Source organism: Oryctolagus cuniculus, chromosome 7 (genome assembly GCF_051225735.1).
Source record: "Oryctolagus cuniculus isolate XC-2025 breed Fujian yellow rabbit chromosome 7, ASM5122573v1, whole genome shotgun sequence".
Taxonomy (NCBI): Eukaryota; Metazoa; Chordata; class Mammalia; order Lagomorpha; family Leporidae; genus Oryctolagus; species Oryctolagus cuniculus.
In genome coordinates this window covers 45,264,202-45,273,837 of record NC_142873.1, presented here as the reverse complement: position 1 = coordinate 45,273,837, position 9,636 = coordinate 45,264,202, and the positions used below count along the sequence as shown (strand labels likewise).

General features: G+C 57.5%; 1 protein-coding gene across 2 annotated transcripts; it reads right to left on the bottom strand.

Moving 5' to 3' along the window:
• Positions 1 to 3,243: 3,243 nt before the first annotated feature.
• S100A16 (S100 calcium binding protein A16) lies at positions 3,244 to 9,469 on the bottom strand. Of its 2 annotated transcripts, none has more exons than XM_051857287.3 (3): positions 9,419 to 9,469; positions 4,212 to 4,392; positions 3,244 to 3,987 (listed from the first exon to the last, which is right to left on the bottom strand). In XM_051857287.3, exons 2-3 carry the CDS (start codon positions 4,365 to 4,367, stop codon positions 3,829 to 3,831), a joined length of 315 nt encoding a protein of 104 aa, XP_051713247.1. In that variant the 5' UTR covers positions 4,368 to 4,392; positions 9,419 to 9,469; the 3' UTR covers positions 3,244 to 3,828. The 2 variants fall into 2 exon arrangements, with proteins under 2 accessions (XP_051713247.1, XP_051713248.1); XM_051857288.3 differs by lacking the exon at positions 9,419 to 9,469 and adding an exon at positions 5,435 to 5,545.
• Between the last annotated feature and the right edge of the window lie 167 nt (positions 9,470 to 9,636).

The window sequence follows — 9,636 nt, the reverse complement described above, 5'->3', positions numbered from 1 at the left end:
ACTGAGTTCCTGTCACCCTTGTGGGAGGCCTGCACTGAGCTCCTAGACCCCAGCTTCAGGTCCCACCAACCTTGTCCACTGTGGGCAATTGGGGTATGAACCAAAGAACAGGAGTTTTTCTCATGTTTCTCTCTCTCTCTCTCTCTCCTCCCCCCTTTTCCCTCCCCCATTTCCCCCTTCCCCCACCTTTCAAATAAATACATTTTTTAAAATTAAAAAATTTAAAGTAAGGCAAGACTGGTCATCACTTGGGATCCCTGCCTTCCATGTTGGAGTGCCTGGTTCAGGTCCCAGCTCCTCCACTTCTGATCCAGCTTCCTGCTAGCGCAATCCTGGGAAGCTGTATGTAATGGCTCAAGTAGCTGAGTCCCTGCCACCAACGTAGAAAACCCAGACTGAGTTCTGGGCTCCTGGCTTTGGCCTGTCTCAGCCCTGGTTATTGCAGGCATTTGGGGAGTGAACCAGCAGATGGAAGATCTCTCTGTCTCTCTTTCAAATAAAATAAAAATAATTTTTTAAAAAATTTAATTAAAAATGGATCTACCTGTTATTCCACAATCTGAATTCTGAGTATGCTTTATATTCAAAGGAATGAAAAACAGGATCTCAGGGCTGGCGCTGTGGCTTAGCAGGTAAAGCCAACACCTGCAGGGCCGGCATCCCATGTGGGCCCCAGTTCACGTCCCAGCTGCTTCACTTCCAAGCCAGCTCTCTGCTGTGGCCTGGGAAGGCAGTAGAGGATGGCCCAGGTCCCTGGGCCCCTGCACCAGCGTGAGAAACCCAGGAAGCCCCTGGCTCCTGGCTTCAGATTGACCCAGCTCCGGCCATTGTGGCCATTTGGGGAATGAACCAATGGCTAGAAAAACCTCTCTCTCTCTCTCTCTCTCTCTGTAACTCTGCCCTTCAAACAAATAAATAAATCTTAAAAAAAAAAAAAAAAAAAAAAGCCGGCGCCGCAGCTCAACAGGCTAATCCTCCACCTTGCGGCGCCAGCACACTGGGTTCTAGTCCCGGTCGGGGTGCCAGATTCTGTCCCAGTTGCCCCTCTTCCAGGCCAGCTCTCTGCTGTAGCCAGGGAGTGCAGTGGAGGATGGCCCAAGTGCTTGGGCCCTGCACCCGCATGGGAGACCAGGAGAAGCACCTGGCTCCTGCCATCGGATCAGCGCGGTGCACTGGCCGCATCGCGCCAGCCGCAGCGGCCATTGGAGGGTGAACCAACGGCAAAAGGAAGACCTTTCTCTCTCTCTCTCTCTCACTATCCACTCTGCCTTTAAAAAAAAAAAAAAAAAGAAAAAGACCTTGAAGGGATGTTTGCAAATCCATGTTCATTTCAGGATTATTCACAATAGCCTGGATGTAGAAATAGCTTAAATGTCTATCTGCAGTTGAACAGATAAAGAAAATGTGTTAGTATGTGTATATGTAGTAGACATAGATAGCTAATATAAAACAGAGAATTATTTAGCCTTTTTTCTTTTAACAAAAAGGGGAGGGCCAATGTTGTGGCACAATGGGTTAAGCCACCGCCTGCAATGCCAGCATCTCAGATGTGTACCGGTTCAAGTCCCAGCTGCCCCTTTTCCCATTCAGCCCCCTGCTAATGTACCTGGGAAGGTAGAGGAAGATGGCCCAGGTACTTGGAACACTGCCACCCATGTGGGAAACCCAGATGGAATTCCTGGCTCTGGGCTTCGGCTTGGCCCAGCCTTGACTGTTGCAGCCATCTGGGGAGTGAACCAGTGGTTGGATGATGGCTCTTTCTGATCCTCCCTCTCTTTGTAATTCTGACAAATAAATAAAATAATCTTAAACAACAACAACAACAAAAAACCCTGTCATATACTACAACTTAGATAAACTTTGAGGACATTATGCCTTTATGCTAAGTGAGCTAAGCCAATCACAAAAAGACAAATACGGTCAATTCCACTTAGATGAGATAGAGATGTCTAAAATAATGAAACTTATTCAAACAGTGGTTACTGGGTGAGGGGGAAGCAGAGGTGTTCAATGGCTGTTGAGTTACAGTCATGCAAGATGAGAAAGCTATAGAGACCTGATGTGCAACAGTGGCATATAATTAACAACACTGTAATGTACACTTCAAGAGGGGAGATTTGTGTCACGTGTTTTCCCTATGATAGATATAGATAGATAGATGGTGAATGGGTGGATAGACAGATGAAAGATAATTGATAGATAATATATGGATGGATGGAAGGATGGATGGATAAATGATTAATAGATGATACATGGATGGATAGATGAATGGGTGGATAGACAGATGATAGGGGATTGATAGATAATTGGTAGATGAATGGATAGATAATATATTGATATATAATAGATGATTGGTAGATATTGATAGATAGATAAAGGATAATGGGTGGATGAATATATATAATAGATAGAAGATTGATCCACAGATGAATAGATGGATGAACTGATCCATCCATGAATAGATGGATGGATAGGTGAATGGTAGGTGAGTGGAGAGATAAGTAGAAGATAAGAATACCACCTCCTGAATTGTGTTCATCTGCACCACTAGTCAAGGCAGCAGAGAAACTTTCTGCACAGGTAAAGCGCATGCCCTTAGTCCTTAATTAAGGAGGGTGACTGAGAGAGGCAGTGGGGAAGGAGGCCCCCTTGACACCTGGGCTGCCAGTCGTTCTGGGACAGAGCAGCTTCACAAGGCTGGGGGCCTGAGTGGATCCCAGTAAAACCATGTCAGTGCATGTTTGAGGAGACCTTAAACCTTGGGGCGCACTGCCTTCGATTGGAAACCACCGATCCCACGCTCTGCAGGCTGGGACCTCCCTGGCTGCAGGAGCAGGGAAGAAACAGAGAAACTGGCAGCCACCCCTCCAGAAGCTACAGGTCTTGGCTTCCCATATCCCTCCTCCCTCGCACTCCTGCTTCTCCACCCCACATATCCTCCGTGTATTGGAAGAATCTCTGGATGAGAATTCATGACTCAGGGTCCCTCTCTCACTGAATGGCAGTAAGGGTGAAAGGAGACCTCAGGTGCACCTAAAAGGTGAGGGTGAATCTGAGACTGGGCTGGGAGGGACTAGAGCGGGTGACGTCATGGAGCAGGAGACAGGGAGCTGCCCCCAGGGCCGACAGCGCCTGCTGGGGTCCAGGAGCCCCTGGTTTCCTTCTTGCTCTCCCTTTGGGATTTCTCTGTGAGATCTGCTCCCCCCCAACCTTGTTTTGGGGCCCAGGGCAGAGACCACCATGTTCAGGAGAGGTGGGAGGGTTTTAATGAGCATCACAAACGGACCAGGTGCGGGAGATACAAACTCCAAACCTAGCCTTTATTTCCATCATCTGGTGGCTGCGCAGAGGCGGAGGCTTGCACTGCTTGGCTCTTTCTCAGATGCCGAGGCCGCTGGAGGGGAGCCCCGGAAGTGCTTCTCTACCCAGGAGGGCTCACGGGACGGGGAGAGGTGGCTCCGACTGCCGCCGCTGCCACCAGCGGAAGGGACACGTCGGCCAGCCAGCTGACCTCTGGCGGTCACGCCAGACCAGGAGTCAGACGCCGGAGGACGGGTGGGCTTAGGAGGTCAGGAAACCCTTGGGGTCCCCAGACAGCATTGAGAGCTCACTGAGAGGCACCTGGGGCCTGCTGGCTCCAGGGACGAAGACCGGAGACCCCCTGGGGAGGCATCCCCAGGCTGAGACACTCACAGGGGGGTCCTGACATCCCCGCTCCACCGCGTTCAGCAAGGATGCGGAGAAGGGTGAGGGGTAGGGGGCTGAGGGCCCTGGGAGGGGCACGGGGCGGGGCTTGGGGCGGTGCCTCGCGGGGCTGGCGGGGCTCCCCTAGGGGCTGCACTGCTGCTCCTGCTGGCGGATGAGGTTGGCGATGGGGCACGTGATGCCGCCTATTAAGGTCCAGTACTCATCGAAGCTGATGCGCCCGTCGTGGTTGGCGTCCAGGTTCTGGATGAGCTTGTCGGCGGCCTTCCGGTTCCCTGTGTCCTGGGGAGGAAGCAGAATTAGCCACGTTGACGGCGGTAGCCCTGGAGAGAGCCCACACAGACCCTGCGCTGAGGCCAGGACCCGTCCTTGGAAAAGGCCCGCTGAGGGAGGGCGCAGGTTCTGAGCGCCTGGGCTGGGGGTAGCTCTGCAAGGGCCTTGGCCTCAGGTGAGGCGCGGAGGGAGGGCGCGGGAGCGAGGCGGGCCTGCCTGGGTGGGGGACGCACCGTCAGCATGTGGTTCAGCTCCTTCTGCAGCATCTTGCGGAAGCTGCTCTTGCTGATCTTGTTCTTGACCAGGCTGTTCTTGGACACGTATTTGTAAAAGTTTTCCACCAGGACCACTACAGCCTTCTCCAGCTCTGTGTAGCCGTCTTCAGCCATGGCGCTGGCTCACCTCCCGCAGGGCCTGGGCAGCAACAGGAGCGGGGGAGGTGAGAAGACTAACCTCCCCCAACCCCGTGCCCACCTGGTGCCCTGGACCCTCCCCCTCTCCCCCACCAGCACCACCCCAGGCCGGCTGGTCCTCCGGAGAAGGGAGGAGGCAGGGGTCGGGGCACACAGGGGTGGGCCCTGGAATGAGAACTATTTTGGCTCGGCTAAGGCAGGTGCTCCAGCTGGACTGCCTCAGCAGGTTCCACAGCCCTTCCCCAGCCGCAGGCACCAGGCTCGGTAGAGCCCTGGTGAGAGCTGGAGCTGGGAAGAGGAGGAAGGAGTCATTGCCCACCCCTACCCCCTGCTCCGCACCTGGCCCCCCAAAGCCCCCGCCCTGAGGGCAAGCGTAGGCAGGATCTGCTGAGAGAAGCCAAGGGGGGGGAGGGGTGCTCCGCGCCCTCAGGACCAGAGGGGACCCCAGCTCCAGGCAACACCGTGGGAGGCAGGGTCCTGGGCTCTAGGTTCCCAGACAAGTGAGTCCAGGGTCTCAAGCCACAGCTGCCCCCTGTCCCTCTCTGAAAAAGGACAAAGTTCTAATTCATCCTACCATTTTTTTTTTTTTTTTGACAGGCAGAGTGGACAGTGAGAGAGAGAGACAGAGAGAAAGGTCTTCCTTTTGCCGTTGGTTCACCCTCCAATGGCCGCCGCGGCCGGCGCGCTGCGGCCGGCGCACCGCACTGATCCGATGGCAGGAGCCAGGAGCCAGGTGCTTTTCCCGGTCTCCCATGGGGTGCAGGGCCCAAGCACCTGGGCCATCCTCCACTGCACTCCCTGGCCACAGCAGAGGGCTGGCCTGGAAGAGGGGCAACCGGGACAGAATCCGGCGCCCCAACCGGGACTAGAACCCGGTGTGCCGGCGCCGCTAGGCGGAGGATTAGCCTAGTGAGCCGCGGCGCCGGCCTTATCCTACCATATTTTTGTGCCACACCCCACCCGCCATACCCTGCCAGCCTCTCCTCCCTCGTCCCTACCCCTAAATATACAGGGGGACCCGTGGGCAGCCCCCATGCCCTTACCTAAGCAGGAACGCAGCCCCGTTCTGCCCCAGCTGCTGCCAGCCCCTGGACACAGCAGCAGCTGCCAAAGCAGAGGCCACATGCGTCACCCCCTCACCCCAGGACAAAGGCGCTCACAGCCCAGCGGATACAGCCAGCCCTCTCAATAACAGGATATGAGGGGAGCAGGCGGATACAGTCTGTGAGTCGCCGCCCATGCCCAGAGCCCCCCCAAGTCAACCTCGGGCAAATCAGACTCCCCTCCCACCCCCAGGCCCAGGAATGAGTTCCAGCTGCCCTCGCCAGCTGGTCCTGGCCAGAGGAGGCGGACACAACAGGGACAGAGCCACCGTGTGGGCCTGAGTAGGCCCCAGCCATCGTGCCCAGCACCCTGGCCTCTCTCCCCAGTGGATGCCTGCCCAGCACTCGGCCCTGCCTGGACCCTGCCTGGATCCTGCCCTGGGCACCCGAGCCCCCTGACTCCCACAGGCCCAGTGTCTGCATGCCCCGCCAGCACCACACCACTGGTGTGGCCGCAGTCTCTGGGTCTTGTCTCATTCCTTGAGCCAAGCATAGTGTTTTTTTACACTCAGCTGCTGTATTTTCTCAGCCACATGGCAGGACACGCAGACTTGGTGACAACTGTTTTTAAAACCCTGGATACACAAGCACCGCCCTGCTTTTAATCCGTGCATCTCTCCTCGGCCACACGGCCTGGTGGCCACACAGCCTGGCCCAGGGCCTTGCTCATGGTGGATATTCTATGAATACTCCGCTTCCTTGCAACCCTGACACCCAGGTAGCCAAGGCCCATGACCACCTTGCTGAGCCTTTTCTTTAATGAAGCCTTTTCTGGTGGAAGACTGAGACTGGGGGAGGGGGAGGAAGCCAGGCTGCAAGCAAGAAGGGGAGTTGGGAGGGAGGGGGCTCTGGCGGGAAGTCCTGCCCCCCCCCTCCCTCCCTGACCACTCTGGTCTGTGGCTGGAAGGATGAGGCTGGTGCCGGAACTACAGGAAACCATCCTCTTTCCCATACTCATTATTTGCGTGCATCACTGCATGGTTGCCTGCTGGAAGTTTGGTCAGCTGGTCACACACTCTTAGGTTCACAAATGAGGAGCAAGTTTTTAAGCCATGTTCTGTCACTCTGCTGCCCTGAGCAGCCTTCCTGGGCACTCTGGAGACTGCGTCCATGCCACGAAGGATTGTGTGTGCCCACTCCCAACTCAGCAGTGGCAGTAGAGGAGAACTCGGAGAAGCCCCCACCCTTAACCAGCTCGGACCTCGCTCGCTCTTGAGGGATCCTTTGGCAAACAGCCAGGGACAGGGACAGGGAAAGAGAAAGAACTGGATGTCTCGGTGCCTGTCGCCACCGGTCAGCCCACTCTCCTGCTGTCTGCCTCCTTGGAGTCTGGTTCTCCAGCCAGAAGAGGGTCCTCCTGTCCTTTCTCAACACCATGCCCCACCCCTACCCGGCCTCGGGCAGCAACAACCAGAGGTGAGCACCCAAGGGATGACTCGGCCGCCTGCTCTCAGGGGTGCTGGTCACCAGACAGGCACTGTCAGCATCTCTGGCATGCGGTTGCTAGGCTCTCCTCCCACTAACCCACCCTTCCTCACCTGCTTCTAAAATGGACAGGAATGGAGATAACCATCTGGACCTGGGGCTTCTGAGGAAGGGTATCAGAGTGGGACCATGAGGTGTCATTACCCTCCTCCTCCCTCCCTCCCCTGGGAGCCAGGAGACAGGTGCTGCCACCCTCCCCATCCCACAGCCACCTGCTCCTCTGGCCTGCCTGTCCTCGCACCAGCTAGGCCTATGGGGCTCCAGCATGGGGGTGGCACAGGTGTGCTGCCCCAGAAGCCCCTTCTTAGCAAGGTTGGGCAGGAGGTGGTTCCTGCAACTGGCCTGGGAGATGGAGTGGGGATAGTGTATACCAAGCCTTCCAAAAAAGGGAGACCGAAGGGACCACGTGTCCTCCAAGGGGCCTTCTTGCCCTGGCCCCTGCTCCTCCCCCAATATTCTCTTTGTCTTCTCCTGGGCTGATTCATCGTTGAGCAACCAGGAGGCTCTCACCCCCACCCCGCCCACCTCTGCCCAGCTTGCTGACTTCTCCAAAAGCCCAAATTGCCCTGACACCATGCCCCTGGATCCCAGCCACTGGAGCCCCACCCTCCCACCCCCAGATGCGGAGCTCCACCCCCTCCAAGTGCTTGCTAGCCACCCCCACCTCTCCAGCCCCCAGCCCCTGACCCCTGCAAAGCTGACGTTCTCTTCCCATGACATGCTGGGGTCTTTGCTTGTTCCCAAGTGTTGGGATGTGCCCATGGGCTCCTCTCCCCAAGCCTCTGTTCTCTCCAGAGCCCAAGCTGAAAGGCCCATCCTCTTTGCCCCTTCCACCTGCCTCATGTCTCCATCATTCATTTGCTTGTCTGTTCATTGAATCACTTATTCATTCTCTCAGTCATTCCCTCTTTTTTTTTTTTTTTTTTTTTTTTGACAGGCAGAGTGGACAGAGAGAGAGAAAGGTCTTCCTTTGCCGTTAGTTCACCCTCCAATGGCCGCCACGGACGGCGCCCTGCAGCCAGCGCATCGTGCTGATCCGAAGCCAGGAGCCAGGTGCTTCTCCTGGTCTCCCATGCGGGTGCAGGGCCCAAGCACTTGGGCCATCCTCCACTGCACTCCCGGGGCCATAGCAGAGAGCTGGCCTGGAAGAGGGGCAACCAGGACAGAATCCGGCGCCCCGACCGGGACTAGAACCCAGTGTGCTGGCGCCGCAAGGCGGAGGATTAGCCTATTGAGCCACGGCACCGGCCAGTCATTCCCTCTTGACCCACTCGTGTGTCCCAGCTGCCTTCGATATACACAGAGGCTCAATCCCAGCTGGGCTGGCACTGCTGTCTCGATTTGCAAGATTGTTCCAAACCCATCTCCCCAGTCTCCGCAGCCCTGCACCCTGCTCCCTCTCAACCTTTCTTTCCACTTGAACGAGGCTCAGGGTTCACACAGGTGCACCTGCCTCAGCCCTCCCTGCCTCACAGGGCTCCCTGCATCTAATTCTCACACACACACATAGCAAGACACGCTGCCACCCCTGGATAAGCCAGCTACCTCCCACCCCCTGCTGCTTTTGTATCAAGAAGCCAGATCCTCAGAAAAGTTCTCTGAGACCAGTGAAGTCGGAGAAGTTGGGAGCAGACACACAGACACATGGCTCCCCTGGCCTCACCAGCACAGAGCACTTTACTAGTGGGTGGGGAAAGGCTGCAGCCGGCTCGCCAGCCCCCCTGCCCTCACCCCCACAACCTGCAGGGCAGGGGCAGCCTCCTAACACCTGGTGCCTCTGCCAATCAAGGCTTCAAGCCACGACCTGCCTGGATCGTAAGCTGGAGAAGCTGCAGGGCTGGAGATTCCGCCCCTCTCCCTCACCCTCTCCTGGGGAGCTCCCAGGCTTCCCCAGGGCCTCACCCAGGTCCCTCCCAAGGAACAGCTCCGGGAGCACAATGGGGCCCGCTTCCGGGACCTGCCCAGGGCGCGGGGTGGAAGAGAGGCCGCCTCAGCCCCTGCCCCCGCTGCCCGCGTTCTCGGCCTCCCTGGGCCCTCCCGGGCCCCATCACCTCTCCCAGGGCACGGTGAGGCCTGCGGCAAGGCCTGGCTACCCCTCAGCCCCCCACCGGTGTGCGTTTGCCCATTTCTGTCTGGGGAGGACGGAGCCGCTGCGGGCAGAGCTCCCAAACGCTCTGCCCAGTGGCCTAGCCCCTGGAGAGGAGCCCAGGCGGTTGCTGGCCCCGAGAGGGGGTCTTGCCACCCTATTCACTCCTTGGAAGGCCTCTGCCAGCCCCCGGGACTCCCCATTCCCAGAGTGGCCTTGGAGGAAAGTTAATAATTAACAAAACCTTCCTGCCGGGCCTCGGCCAGGCCCCTCTCCCCAGAACCCCTCACTGTCACTTCTCCTGGCCTCCCAAGCCCGCGGGGTCCCTCCCAGGGCAGGCCTGGGGTGCTCACCTGCCTCCTCTGTCCACCTCCTCTCCAGCAGGGCTCTGGGGCCTGGGCTCTGACACTGCCAAGCAGCTCCCCGAGCTCAGCCCAGCCAGGACTCCTCCCCACTGCACTCCCAGAATCTGTCCCACTCCCTCCCCAGCCCTGCCTGGCTGAGCTGGCTCGGTGGGGAGATAGTGACTGAGCTCCCTCTTGACTTGGCCCTGGGGTTGGGCCCTTGTTAA

Coding starts and splice junctions, on each gene's coding strand:
- S100A16 (XM_051857287.3), bottom strand. CDS start 4,367: ATGGCTGAAGACGGCTACACAGAGCTGGAGAAGGCTGTAGTGGTCCTG. Junction 3,988..4,211: donor AGCTGAACCACATGCTGACG/GTGCGTCCCCCA, acceptor CTTCCTCCCCAG/GACACAGGGAACCGGAAGGC.